The sequence below is a fragment of the Podarcis liolepis genome (genome assembly GCF_965112155.1).
Source record: "Podarcis liolepis genome assembly, chromosome: 2".
In the NCBI taxonomy this organism is placed as follows: Eukaryota; Metazoa; Chordata; class Lepidosauria; order Squamata; family Lacertidae; genus Podarcis; species Podarcis liolepis.
Genome location: NC_139555.1, coordinates 72,025,226 through 72,039,814, shown reverse-complemented (window position 1 = coordinate 72,039,814; position 14,589 = coordinate 72,025,226). Strand labels below are relative to the sequence as shown.

Genomic DNA, 14,589 nt, shown 5'->3' with positions numbered 1-14,589 from the left:
TGCGTGGTGTAATATATGTTTGAGAACTACTATTATGTTGGGACAATAAGGTCATTCCACAGTCAATAAACTAGAGAAGTATAAGTGGAAAATGCAGTTCTCCCACCAAGACTGTACTCCTGTTCTGTGCTCCTAACTCTGGCCCTTTGCCACCCATCTCTCAGATTTCAACAAGGACATCCAACAGTTGGTATGAAATCAAAATGTAGATATATGATAGATTAGGGTCAAGTCAGGGTCCACCACAGCTTTGAATTACAGCATCCTAGGATGGTTTCAGTTTGGTGTAGATGCCAATGAGAGAATCTCTAAAATGCAATCCTTACTTTTCAAAACATTTTCTGTTGCTGATTGCCCCTTCTGATACCTAAACTATATTTCAAAGCAAGAAGCAGTTTGTATTTAAAGGTAAAGGACCCCTGACAGTTAAGTCCAGTAACAAACGACTCTTGGGGTTGTGGTGCTCATCTCGCTTTACTGGCCGAGGGAGCCGATGTTTGTCTGCAGACAGTTTTTCCAAGTCATGTGGCCAGCATGACTAAGCTGCTTCTGGCGAAACCAGCGCAGCGCACAGAAATGCCGTTTACCTTCCTGCCAGAGCAGTACCTTTTTTATCTACTTGCACTTTGACATGCTTTCAAACTGCTAGGTTGGCAGGAGCTAGGACTGAGCAACGGGAGCTCACCCCATTGCGGGGATTCGAACCGCTGACCTGATCGGCAAGCCCTAGGCTCAGTGGTTTAGACCACAGTACCACCCGCGTCCCTAGTTTGTATTAAGGTGACTATTATCTCTGGAATTGAAGCAGAATAGGTGACCCCTAAACAGAATGCCTTCCTTAGAACAGAGAGTTGTTGAGCCCTCAAGACCCCACAGGACATCACATGCAGAAGATATTGATGCAGTTCTGTAAATCCATGTATTTATTGGTTAATAAGCCTATTATATCTCCCACAACTACCTTGGTGCCTACTTCCAATAATGTTGTCAGGTACATTGGGATCCACAAGCCATTTCATATTATTTATTTCATTTTGCAGATTTATAAACACTTCATAGCCAAAGGTACAATAAGATAAAATATAAAAAGACACATTCGAAAAACAATAAAACTATTTCTTTTTCATACCTTGTAGTCCAGGCCTAGGCAAGATAGTGTACTGTACTTAACAAATATCATCTGCAAAACAAAAATCTTGTGTGGCTGCTGGCTACCAAAGTGGTCTGCTGAAGTCACAGCAGACTGCACATAAACCCTAGAATATCAAAGACTCTCTAAGGACCAGAGACAGTGTCATCCATACCTCAGTGCTGCAAAGACACGGTTTTTTCCCTTGTCAAATTGTGGCCATACAGTTCCTCTGTACTTAATGGGTTGCTCTTTGTCAAGCTTGTGGGTTGGGCACCATCCTGCTGGCAAAATTATTTTTCAGTCCCAATAACTTGTGAACTAGATTTTTATAGCCAAAGCATGGGTCATTGTGCATGTGATTCTCACAGAGCACTTCAATACATCTCCGTTTTCAACAACAGGAAAATGTATGCTGTGAAAGGACTTAAAAGAGTTACCCAATTCAAGAACAATTCTGAACTGGATTTGTTTGTCCTTACTAGTGATGTCATAGCCAAATCAGGCTATATAGTGTATGAACGTCATAGGAGCCTGCTGGATGAGGCCAATGGCCCATCTAGCCCAGCATCTTCTGACAGTGGCCAACCAGATCACTGAGAAACCCACAAGCAGGATTTGTGCTCAAGAGTACTCTCCCCTCTTGTGGTTTCCAGCAACTAGTTGGTATTCAAAAGCATTACTGCTTCCAAAATGACATCCAGTTCATTATGTGGTTCCCATTTCAGGTTGGTTTCCTTGTGTGGTTCATATTATCAAGCTGACAACCCAGTGTAAGAGAGGGAGATGTAAAAGATCAAGGGGGAAAATGCCAGTGAATAGGAATTTTTGCAGAACTTAGGGTATGAGAGATACATTCCGCCTCTGAAATACACTTTCGGCCTGAAGATTAAAAGAGGTGAATTTTCAGTGCGGCCCTAGTAACTGAAGAGAGAGAGAGAGTGGAAGACAATTTTGTTTATATCTCAGCCTTAAATATATTTTCATGGATGCAGTTTGTATTGTTATGGGAATAGAAATTGGCTTGGATATGCAAATGCTATGGACTTTTAAGTCATTTTTGGCTTCACCTTTCCCCAAACATTGCATCACACTGCACCTGTTCATAAACATGTTAGTTAGAAATAAGTCCCGTTGACTTAAGTTTTTTCAGCATTGCAGCATAAAGTCATACATAACAGAAATTGGAAGTGTACCAGTGAGCCCATTGAAGCTACAAATAAGTAGGACTGCAAATTTGGGTATTTCTTTGTTAAAATAATTTAATATAGGTAATCTGAATTTCTTGAATGACAGTTTCTTTTTACCAGAAAGGTAATTTGTTTGGAAACCAACTCACATACTGATCTCGCTACTTGCATCAGTATGCTTGTAGCAGCATTTGCATTAATGGAGGCCAGCAATCCTATTGCCACTTGCTTAGAGATGTGTTGGAAGTGTAGTTTTGAGCGCTGGACTCTGATGGAAGTATTATAGCTGTCGGTCTCAATCGTCCTATTGAGAATATGGATCCTGCTTCCCCCACCCACTCTCGCCCTACACAGGCAGCCCGCTCCCACCTCCACAGGGGAGCGGAAATTGCGTCACGCCGCGGCCCCGCTACAGAGCGGCGCTTTCGACCTTCTTTTGGAAGCGGACTTCCGGAGGCGGCGGAACTGGAAGTTGCGTCGCCGGGAGAGGGGCGGAGCTTTCCGGTGCGGGGAAGGTGCCGTTGCCAGCAGCCTCCCCGGAGGCACCGGCAGGCTCCTCTCCCTCCCTCCGCTCCCCTTTCCCGGCCATGCGGCCGCTCTGAGCCATGGGCGCCAGCGGCTCCAAGTCCCGGGGCCTCTGGCCCTTCGGCTCGGGCGGGCCGGGCGGCTCCGAGGGGCCGGGCGGGGACCAGGCTCTGTCCCGGGCGCGGGGACTCTGCTCGGCCACCCCCTTCGTCTTCACCCGCCGCGGGTAAGAGCAAAGCCGGCTGCTGCCGAGGGAGCCGCGGGAAAGCGAGGGAGGGAGGCCGCCCTCACCTGGTCGTAGACCTTGCAGAGGCGGCGGCGGGGCTCCATCTCAACCCTCCCCGGTGCTCGTCCGCTTTCCTAACCTCTGACCCCGGTGCGACGCAGGGACTGGCCAGGCTGGTTCCTTCGCCTTGCGTCCGCCCCATCCCAGTCTCTGCCTCATCCAGTGGACGGAGATGCGGCGCTGACCTTATGCCAGGGAAAGCGGGTTTTTCTTTCCCGCGGGAGAGGCTCCGCCTGGCGCTTCTGGGGCCGCTTTCTGAAGCCTCCCTTGTGCCCATGGGTGCCTAGCATGTGCCGCTTGCAGCTCCCCCCCACCCGCAGTGGTGTCCGGAGTCTTCCTCCTCGCTCTTTCCCTCCCCCTTGCAGAAAGCCTCGTGGGCGCGTGTTGCAAGTTCGGTAGTTAAAGGGCTTTGCCGGCCTTCAGCTGGTCTCTCTAAGGTTGTGGTGCCCGAAGAGTTTGCCGGGCAAAGGGCGAGATTTTGTTTTCTGCGCGCCATCATGGTGCATGGAGGTAGGGGCAATGTTCAGCTACTGAATATTGGCTTCCAGGTAATAGTATCTCCTTGTGCATGCCTCCTGGATTTAGATAAGACTGTCTAACGCTCTGTTTTCCTTGGTGCCTGACATTTGCTTTATAGCACCTCTTTGTTCCAGAGCTCACCTCATACTGTTTTTATGTAGATGTTGAATTGCAGCCTGAAGTATTTGGCAACAACAAACCATTCTGTAAAACCACCTAGGTGTTTTTTGAGAAATTTAGAAAGTTTTTTGGACCAGTTTGTGGGGATAAGCCTAGATTTATTCCGAGCTTGTAAACTCACTAGCATAGCAAGAAATGTGACAAGCGCATTCTAGTGGCTGGGAAATAGTGCCTCCATTAGGTCCTTTTGCACTATTGTTCCCTTGCCAGCTCTTAAATTAGTAAATTTTCAGCTGTGCCAGAATGCCTGCCTTCTTCCAAAGTAATGACTGGCATCTGTATTTCCATTTTAGCTAGGCAACTGGCCAGATGTTGAATCAAATGCCTTTGTTGGCAGACTGGCTGCAAAATTTCTATATCACGGAAACAAAGGTGTCATTTTCATTTTGAGTTGCACATTTTTGCTATTTTCTATTTTCTCATTCCTCCCCCCCCCTCAATGTATCCTGAGAATTCCTGTGGATTTTCATACAGTCTGCTATGAATGTGGCAATACAGCAAAGAAATGAAAAAGTTACTGAATTCTGAACACTGCTTTGCTGAAGCAGTTGAGTATGTTAGTGAGGAATGTTCAAATTTAGACTTGACAGAATTCCAGTTTCATAAGCTTTGGGCAGTTGTTTAAAAGTGGCAGAAATACCGTTTTAACCATTCTGTTGCTGGTCAGGAGCTGTTGGCATTTATGTAGCAGAAGTGGTTATCCAATTCTGTCAGCATCTTACCTCCAATAAATATGTTAAGAAATCAATCATTATGGTTAATTATGATTAATTCTAGTTAAATGCCCATTCTGCTTAAATACAAGCATGACACTTTTCTACGCTTTGGTTTTGCCATGATATAAACTTGTTTTAAATCAAATGCTGTCTCCCTGAGGAGAATCTGACATCTTGTCACTTCAATTGTTCCACCAAGTGTTTCTCTTTTTACTCTTGGCAAAAATTAATCAGGTTTGTAAGGTAGTCTTCAATATGTGTCTGCACATACCTTGAAATGTTACTGTGTTAGAGCATCTGTTTTGCATACAGAAGGACCCAGAGTCAATTCCTAAGATCTCCAGGTAGGGCTCGGGAAGATCTCTACCAGAAGCCTTGGAAAGTTGATGCCCGTCATTGTAGATAATATTGAGCTAGATGGTCTTACTTGATAGAACACAGCTTTTTATGTTATTACTGGGATGGAATATGATCTCAAGAATTGCCATCTGTTTGATGGGACTGCGTTCACTGTGAGTTTTGTGAAAAAGTTCATTTGTTCTGTGTAAACTATTAGTGCAAGGGTGGGCAACCTGTGCTAATACTGGTTGGGAGAGTAGGTTGATTAGTAGTAGTATGGTTTCTGCTCCTTTTAGACAACCATCGTGCAGAATTTCCCCTCACAATTAACCTTCTCCTTACTGTAGTGCAAGGGATGAGGAGCTAAGCAAATGGGTGGCAGCAACAGCTGCCAGCTAGCTGGCTTGCTACTAGCTCTCAGCCGCAGATTTGAAAAGCAGCTGCTTTTGCTTCTTCTGTCTGAAGCTTTTTCTAAATGTTTTTCATTTCTTCGCAGCTCTATGTATTACGATGAGGATGGTGACCTTGCCCATGAGTTTTATGAGGAGACAATAGTCACCAAAAATGGGAGAAAGCGTGCCAAGCTGAAAAGAATCCACAAGAACCTGATACCTCAGGTAACACAATCAGAAGTAAAAGGGAGCTGTTGCAAAGTGGTTTCAAGCTAACACTTGAGGATACTGAGCAACAAGAGAGTCTCTGAGTTTATACCAAGGGTAGCTAACCTGCTGCCTTCCAGCTATTTCTGGATTCCCATCAACCCCAGCCAGTGGTCAGGCATGATGGGAGCCATAGAGATATGGAGGCCCACACGTTGGTCATTCACATGTGATTCCTTTGAATTTTCATAGAAGTGGTTTTCTACCTTGCCATCTTTATAGTACAGTGGTGCCTCGCAAGACGAAAAGAATCCGTTCTGTGATTCTCTTCGTCTAGCGGTTTTTTCATCTTGCGAAGCAAGCCCATTGAAGGATTAGCGGATTAGCGCTATTAGCGGCTTATCTGCTGATCGGATCAGCTGATAAGCGGCTTAGCGGCTTAGAAAAAGGGGAGGAAAAGGGGAAAAAACCAGCAGGAACTCACAAGACATTGTCGTCTTGCAAAGCAAGCCCATAGGAAATTCGTTTTGCGAAGCACCTCCAAAATGGAAAACTCTTTCGTCTAGCGAGTTTTCCGTCTTGCGAGGCATTCGTCTTGCGGGGCACCACTGTACAGTAGTACCTCGGGTTACAGACGCTTCAGCTTACAGACTCCACTAACCCAGAAATAGTACCTCGGGTTAAGAACTTTGCTTCAGGATGAGAACAGAAATTGCACAGTGGCAGCAGGAGGCCCCATTAGCTAAAGTGGTACCTCAGGTTAAGAACAGTTTCAGGTTGAGAACGGACCTCCAGAATGAATTAAGTTTTTAACCCAAGGTACCACTGTATTGTCTTCTGGAATACTGGATTTGATTGATTGTGGGGACACTAAGTACCAGCCTTCATCATGTCCAGCAACAATGGTTGCTTCTGTATTGGCCATCTTGAAATCACTACAGATGCAGTTCTAAGAGTCTTTGTCAACCTTCCCTGGGATTTTTTTTTTAACGGTGACAAAACAACCTAATTTTAAAATGCTCGTTCAAGTTCTTGTATTCAGCAACTGTCACATTCTTGAAAGAACATCAGCCACTTTGAATTTCTCTCTTTTGAGCTAGTGATAAAAGACCCAGATGCCTCATTTCTGGAACTGGATTGTAGTAAATATGAGCACTTTCATAACATTCTATATTAGGTTATTGAGGATTTCGTAATGAATGATGGGAACATAATAAATATTTCATTATTGTTTGAAATGATTTTATCCTGCTTTTTTGCAACCTCATGGCAGCTTAGATCAAATACATTAATCATATTGAACCAAAATAATTTAAGACAAAGCAATCCGGGTTTTTAATAATATTACATATCATAGCATAAATTAGCAGGCATATGATTTGCAACATAGGTGAAATTTGTACCCTGTCTGGATTTAGGAGAAGAGAGAGCAGCTCCATTCTTCCTTAGGGAAGCGGTTCCACAACCTTGGGGCACTAATTCTTAGGATGAATTACTGTACATCCACACCTGTGTAGGTGGCCCAAATAGATATTAATACTGCTGTTAGGTACGAATGTTGTTCTTGTAAGATCCCTTCATAGTAGTAAACACACATGGCCTAGATCCATGGAACTGTGCACTGTGGTCCCAAGAGTTTGAATTTGTGTTTCAAATGGCTTGAGGGAGTATCTGCTGTTGGAATAGGAAAAATCAAACATTTCATTGGGTATGTCTAAAGTAGCTCATTGAGTCTCAGCCCTTGCTGAAATCATGGGTAAAGTTTGCCTGATCAGTTTACCGTGAGAATGAGAGGAGGCTAAAAAGGCAAGCCTTGCTGAACATGAACTGATGTGTTGGGAGGCTTGTGGAACTGCTTCTGGTTAAAACCAGTGCAAAATACTGGTGACTATAGCTGTGTAAATGAGCAGAGGAGAAAATAACAGCTACTAGTGGATAAGAAAGCTGCAGTTGTAATGGACAGTGTTTTGCATCAACAACAAAAATTCAGATTCTTGGGAGTCACAAGGTTCCCTATCATTACAGAGAAGGCAAGGCAGTGCTGCCTCAAATTTTAGTCAGAAAGTAATATGGCTTGTGATGACTTGGTAAAATTGTAGATGCCACTGGTTGGTATATGGTAGAATTTCATGCTGGAAACATGATGTGTAAAGTTCTGTTGGTTCTGGGCTCACTTGAATGAAACTCTTAATGATGATCCAGCACTTGAGAAGAGAAGGATAAAGAAGGCTTGTTCTTCTGTTGTCTGTCCTGTATGTGGACACTGCTTCCTTGGAGGTTTTAAAGCAGAAATTGGATGGTCATCTGTCTTGGATGCTTTATCTGAGATTCCTGCATTGCAGGGGGTTGGACTAGATGACCCTCGGGGTCCCTTCCAACTCTTCAGTTCTATGATTCTGTGCCTATCTCAAGAGCTTCTGACACCTTTTGTTGAGCACTACAATCCCGAAGATAAGGAAAAAGGTAACTGTTTGTAAAGCAGTAAGTGTAAAAACTTCACTGTAGATGTACCCAAGTATGGGAAGTGTGGAGGGTCAGTTATGGCTGTCATAACCTGGGTTTGATTTTGCCTTGACAAAAGGTTACTCTTCTATCCATCCTGATTGTGGACCTATTGAGCAGCTTGATTCTGTCTTGTAGCTAGCACACCAGGGAACGTTGTTGGGTATGCATATAGTTCAATTGAAAATACAAGTCTGGTTATCTGGTGCTATTTATAGCCATTAACTATAAAAACCTTCCTGTGGCTACTGTTTCTATAAGCATCTTGGGGGGGGGGTGTTCTTTGCTAATGCTTTTATATTATGGACTTCTAGAGGCTTCCATAACATCTTGCATTTGCCATTTTTCAAGTAAAGGTAGTGATGAAATATTTTCACTTCTGCGCTGTGGCTCTCAATATTGCTTGTGGCGTATAATTCTCTTGAGAAGTGCTGGACCAAGTTTGTCAAATACCACTAATGCATGACCAGTTAGTTTTATGAGGCAGTACTTGGAGGTAGCATACCTTCCAATCAATTTATTGTTGGAAGAATCTGAATGCAGCCAGCGTGTCCTAGATTACCACATCTTGACTTAATAAACTGAGATATGAACAAGCGTTTGCATGTTTGCACAAATCTGCTTTGTTCCTCCTTCATGCAAGGAGGCAAACAAGCCAGCAGGCCATTGTTAAACATAGCTTCCTGTTAAATGTCCAAACTGGGAAGTGTTGATTAATGATTTCCAGTGAAGCCAACTTTAAACCTTCATCTCCTGACCTATCTGTAAGCTATGGTTTACTGCAGCTTCTTGGCTTGTTTGTCTGCTTGTGCATATAGAGGGACAAGGCAGATATATGAAGCTTGTTAGCATCTCCATTTGTTAATCCAAGATGTGATTATCCAAGTTTTTTCACTTGGCCAAATTCATATAAACTCACTTATTAGCCTTGCTTTAATCAGATGAGTTTACTTTCTAGTCCATTGGAAGCTTGGCGACTTTCTCCATTCCATTAGCATTCAGCAAGAATGGAAAACATCTGAATTACTTAAGGCCAAAGTAGATAGCAGCATGAAAGATGATTGGTGGCAGGTTAAATTGAGTAAATGCCATGATTCTGAGAAGGGGGGGTTATTAAAAAAATCTCCCCTGAATGCTTTTCTGTTCAAATCTCTCCTCTTCCCCCCTCCCCAGCTGCTATTTAACCTACAGGACAAAACCTATATAGGGACCTAATAACTTTGCAGTGGAAAGGAGGTTCCATTGGAAAATGGCATGGTGGGCAAGAGTTGAACATAAATACCTAATAAAGCAAAAAACATTAACTTCCTTCTCACAAACACATTTAAAAGGCCATAGAATGTTTAATTGGCCAAAGGCCTGCTTAAAGAGAAATGTTTTTGCCTGGCGACTGAAGATATGTATTGAAGGTGCCAGGCGAACCTTCCCAGGGAGAGCATTCCAAAAATGGGGAGCCACTGCAGAAAAGGCTGCATTCTCACGTTGCTGCCCTCTGAGCCCCTTGTGGAGGGAGCACACAAAGAAAACCTCAGGTGATGATTGCAGGGTCCAGGTCAGTTCACACGGAGGGAGACGGTCCTTGAGGTATTGAAGTAACTGGCCGTACATTTCCAGCTCATGCAGTTTTCTGATCCTTTATCTCAATTTGTTCCTGTCTAGTTTCTAGGTAGAGTTCATACCCATGACCTAACACAAATAGCCCAGTTGCTTTGGTATGGCTTTTGGGCCAGAAGTCATTAAGCAAGGAACTGTATTAACTCAACTGGCACCATGTCCCTTTATTCACATCATTTTTAGCCTGATTTCCAAGTGGCATTATCTCATCCTTGTTGCATCTTTCTCTTTACAGGGCATAGTGAAACTGGAGCACCCTCGGATACATGTGGACTTCCCTGTTATCATCTGTGAGGTCTGAGCCATGGAGGGCAGTGTGAACTGTCAGTGTGTGCTATCAAGGCACCTTACTTGCCCAGTTTTACTGTACCTCACGTAAACCAAGCTAGGCAGCCACGTCTCCCTTCAGAGTGATGGATCAAGAGCACAGACGCATGGTTAGCTTTGAAGCTTGTCTGCTAGGATGAGGCGGCAACGGCTACGGCACTGACGGCATCATGGGATCGTATAATCAGGAATAGCATTGGCTAGGAATGTGTGTTGGTAGGACCTGTGTCACGTGAGATGTTTGGCCTTGTTTAGTGACCTGCTCAAAAAAATCCCCCTTGCTGAATTGAGTAAAATCCCTTTATCAGCCTTAGGTGGCAACAGATTCCAAGTGTCTTGAGACCACGGAGAACCGACCTGCACCTTTTTCTGACCAGGTGGCCTGCTTTCTGAGTTCCCCATCAGTATTCTTTAAATGCTGACAACGAAGTTTCTGTTTATATGCTGTATATGAGAGTAAAGGTGAGCAGTAAGCAGCTTGTGCTTCTCCACCCCTTTCCTCAACGTAACATAACTGAATAATCTAATGCTGTACTGTACTTGGAGGGGTGGAGGATGATAACAGAGCTGTACCTAACAGAGTTGTCCAAGGCAGGGTTCCCTATTGAAATAGACTGATGTGCAAGCCTTGCTCCCCCTCTCTCTAATATCTTCCTAGTGAGTTGCACTATTTCCTTTGCAGGCAGTGTCTTTTTCAACTTCACTGCTTGGAAAATTCCACTGACTTCTTCCTATGCTGTGGCACATCAGTAGAGGCTGTTGGCAGCAGCAGCATCTGAGCTTGCAGTTTTCCTGTGGAGCCTTACCAAACAGGCCACCTCTTAGAAGGCGTTTGTCGACAGGTTCTGGTTTCGTTCCAAAGTAGACTTCCTTCTTGTGAATCTGCATCTTGTGACTGGGGTGTATTCAACTGGCTTTTACATGGGAGTATTCCCATTAAAATTAATAGACCATGGTGAATTGGTCATGGTAATTAATTTCAGTGGGTCTACTCTGAGTAAAAAGTGGAGAGTGCAAGGCAGATTGCCATTTCCCTCCCCACTCCATTCTTACTGCTGACATTTCTCTCTCTCTCAGTTAAAACAGAAATAGGTAACACTGTCCTTTTAATCCTTAGGTTTTGCTGCTGGCACTAAGGCAACTTACGTTGCTTTGATCAAAATGTTTACCAACCTGATTGTATGCTTCCCCTGCTCCTTTCCTCCAAAGGAAAAAAAACAAAACAATAATGTACTGTGATCTTCCTTTGACAGTCTCCTTGACTCTTTGGATTGGGCCAGGTATTGCCTGATATGGGAGAATGCAGCACACTTTAAAGGAAGGCTATGTGTGTTGGGAGGGCTCTACCCTTTCCCCCAATGTATGAATGTGAAATGTTTGGTTTGTAGGGCCACTTCCCAAACTTGACTTGACTACCACTGCTATATGTGCTGAAGTGGTACACCTGCCTCTCCTTCCCAAGTTTTTGCTTCTAAGATTTAGAGCTACCTGCTGCTGAAAACTGAACAGGCAAAACCCTGTCAGAGGCACTCTTTATCTTTTGAAGACCGTTTCATATGCAATGCCTGCCTTTTCTGCCAGATCTCAGAATTTATATAAAGCTTTAAAACCGAATTGTGGGCGAGTTAGCTGCAAGAGTTGGTTCATTGCACAGCACATTTTCCTTCCCGGAGCATGTCATTGCCTTTCTGAGCACTTCAGGCATTTGCTACCTCAATGTTTAGTTTAAATTTGCTGGTGCAAAGCTGTGCCTGCCAGCAGCATCAATAAGTTTGTGTCATCTCTGCACCTACATGGGAATCCTTTTTAAGCACTACAAACCAGGTTAGAAACAGGGTGGAGTTTAAGTGGCAATGTTGACTGAGCTCTCTATTCAGTGACTGTCACATTTGCCTCGCTGTCGCCCTTTCAACTGTATGTCGAGGGTTGTATGTTAGGATTGTTCCTTAGTGCACGGTGGCTTCCTGAGTTGCAGCTGCTCTTCCATGCAGAACTTGTGTATTACTATACAGGTGTAGAACTATACAGTTAACCATAAAAGGGTAAGAGCATAAGCTGCTGGCATTGGCCCCGTGTCATATTTCCATCCTCCATCTTCACATGTCACTTATCTTTTGGTTGGATCTCATTTGGGTAATGATGGAAAGCTGGCATCTTTATCCTTCATTGGGGAAGGGAGTGTCCACTACCAAAACAAGAGGTGTGTTTGTTGGAAAGCAAAGCTCTGCCTCTGCATTATTGTGCTTTGCGAGTTGCAGGCTGAAATCAGTGGGAGGAGACTTCCTTATTCTTGAACAGTATAGTTGACAACAGATAATCAAGCCTGCTGTTTAGAAGTTTTGCCCCACAGCTAGTTCAGAAGAAGCACTTTGCTGTATGTGAGGGTTGTTTGTTGCATCTTCATACTAGAGAGTTTTCTCTGTTACATAGAGATTTTTCTCTGTTACATGGGACTTGATAGTCATGAGATACTGGGAGTGAAAGGCTCGGTGGTGACACCCTTTGCAATTTCCTAAAATACCCAATTTATGTTATTTCATTAGCTGTCTTGGTTTTGAGCAAGCAAATACCCTGTGGTCAGAAAAGAACTGCAATGTTGGCTTTCATTTCCCTCGCCACTTCTAGTGCTTATATCCATCCTGCTGGGGACCTCCCTCCTACTGGAACCTAAATGGAGCCTGTACCCAGAGAAAGCTTCATTTCTGCCTAGCTTGAAATTTCTCCTAAGATGTAGCAGACTCCCTGGAGCTACCGCCAGCTGCTTTCAATCCATTTCTCTAAAAGGCTGGCTTGCCCACTGAGACTGTAGCTGTGCAGTTAAGACTTCCTGGATTTTATACCGATCCTGTCCCTCTCATTGTGCTTTCTGGCAGCCCCATTTCTCTTGAGAGTGGCAGCTGTTGTCAGGCTCGGGAAGACGGCTTTATACAGGATGCTGATAATGTGAAAGTTGGTGTAAATAAAATATATATATATTATCACTATTGTTGGAACAAGCAAAAAGTTCTATTTCCTTTTTTATTACTCTTCTGTGCATATGTGGTTGTGTAGAAGACCCGAACCCACTAGCACTACACTTCCTGCTCCTATAGCATACGGATAGGAACCCTGAAGGCAAATGTGTAAAATATTTATGGTTTGTTTCTCTGCCTTGAAGTGCATTTGTTGAATTTTGTTAAATTTCAATAAAATTATTTGTAAGTCCCAGAACTTTACTTTCTGTTTCTGATTGTCAATTGGTAGTGGATCATCACCCATTAAAATGAAGGAACTGGTAGGCCCTTTTGATTCTAAATGAAAGTAAATCTCTTCTCTCTTTGTGCTGCTCTGCTAAGCAAGCTACCTTAAGGCACCCTGCTAATCTTGCCTAATGCTTGACCTTATTTTTCTGAAAACCAGCATTCTTAAATGGTTAGTTTTGTGGCTTGTGGCCTAAATGCATTTCAGACTATGAACTGATTTTTCTAACATTGTCTCTTGACTGTTTTGGAGCTTAAGTTCAAGCCATTGAGTTATGCTTAGAACTCAGTTTGTAAATAGAGCAGCCAGCGGTAGCTTAGTCCTCCTACAGCATCTCTGCAAATTTAAGCTTATCTCCTTATCAAGCTTTACACAACTGTGCTGCCCTTTCATAAGGCTGCAAAGCCAAGTGCAGCTGCTGCTACTCTCATTCCAAATACAAATGTCCACCTACAGTCATTCCATTTGGAGTACTGATGGACAAATCGATCTTATTTCTGGTGTCTCAATTTTTCACCCATAAACCCATTCTAAATCTGCACATCTGTGGCTTTAACTCCAAAAATTCATTTTAAAATGTTTTTATCTCAATGTACACATTTCTGAATGTATTTACTCTTAAATTTTTTTTTACACATTTTAGTACATTTCTTGAGTTGAGAACTGTATCCCAGAGAAATGGGAAATCTGAAGGGATTATTATGTTCCAATAAGTGTATTTGTTTGTGAGGTGCAAATTAGGTCAGTTTGCTTAAAAATGAGGGCCAAACAATTTTCCTTCCCTGACTTGGAGTAACTAATTACAGATCTCAGTTGGAATGATTTTCTATAGAAAGTAATTATTATCAATTGATTATACCAAAACATTGATTAATTGAAGTCCATTTACAAACCTTGGCTATCACTTGCTGATTGCTGCAGTCTGCAGTTGCTCTCAGTGGTTTGCAGAAAATTGAGTCCCACCACCCAAAATAAAGTAACTTGTCAACCTAAACAGTTCATAGATATATCTGTCTGTTTGATCTAAACTTGTCTGTAGGATGTAATGGTAGGCATACAGTAAAAAGAGTTATGTGACAAGTATGTAGATTAGAGTCTAGTAGTCTACAAAAGCTAATGTCACAATAAATTTGTTAGTCTTTAAGATGCCACAGGATTCTTTGTGTCTGTTGCAACAGGCAAATACCCTTCTGGAAGTTCTTAGGCACATATTATATGCAATATAATCAATATGATCTGTTGAAATATGGAGGCAATCTTATTATTGATGGAATTCAAAGAGATTATCTGGTTTCAAGGTCTTTCAATCTACTGCTGTAGAAGGTAATTGCTTGGAATTGTAATATGTGGACAAATTCAACACTTTATTCATGGTAGTGTACAATAGTTTGTACCATTAGAATCCGAATAAGAGTAGGTATGG

General features: G+C 43.0%; 1 protein-coding gene across 1 annotated transcript; it reads left to right on the top strand.

Moving 5' to 3' along the window:
• Positions 1 to 2,737: 2,737 nt before the first annotated feature.
• TUSC2 (tumor suppressor 2, mitochondrial calcium regulator) lies at positions 2,738 to 13,136 on the top strand. Its single transcript, XM_083488812.1, has 3 exons — positions 2,738 to 3,070; positions 5,381 to 5,501; positions 9,835 to 13,136. The coding sequence occupies exons 1-3, from the start codon at positions 2,925 to 2,927 to the stop codon at positions 9,898 to 9,900; spliced, it is 333 nt and encodes a 110-aa protein (XP_083344938.1). The 5' UTR covers positions 2,738 to 2,924; the 3' UTR covers positions 9,901 to 13,136.
• The last annotated feature ends 1,453 nt before the right edge of the window (positions 13,137 to 14,589 follow it).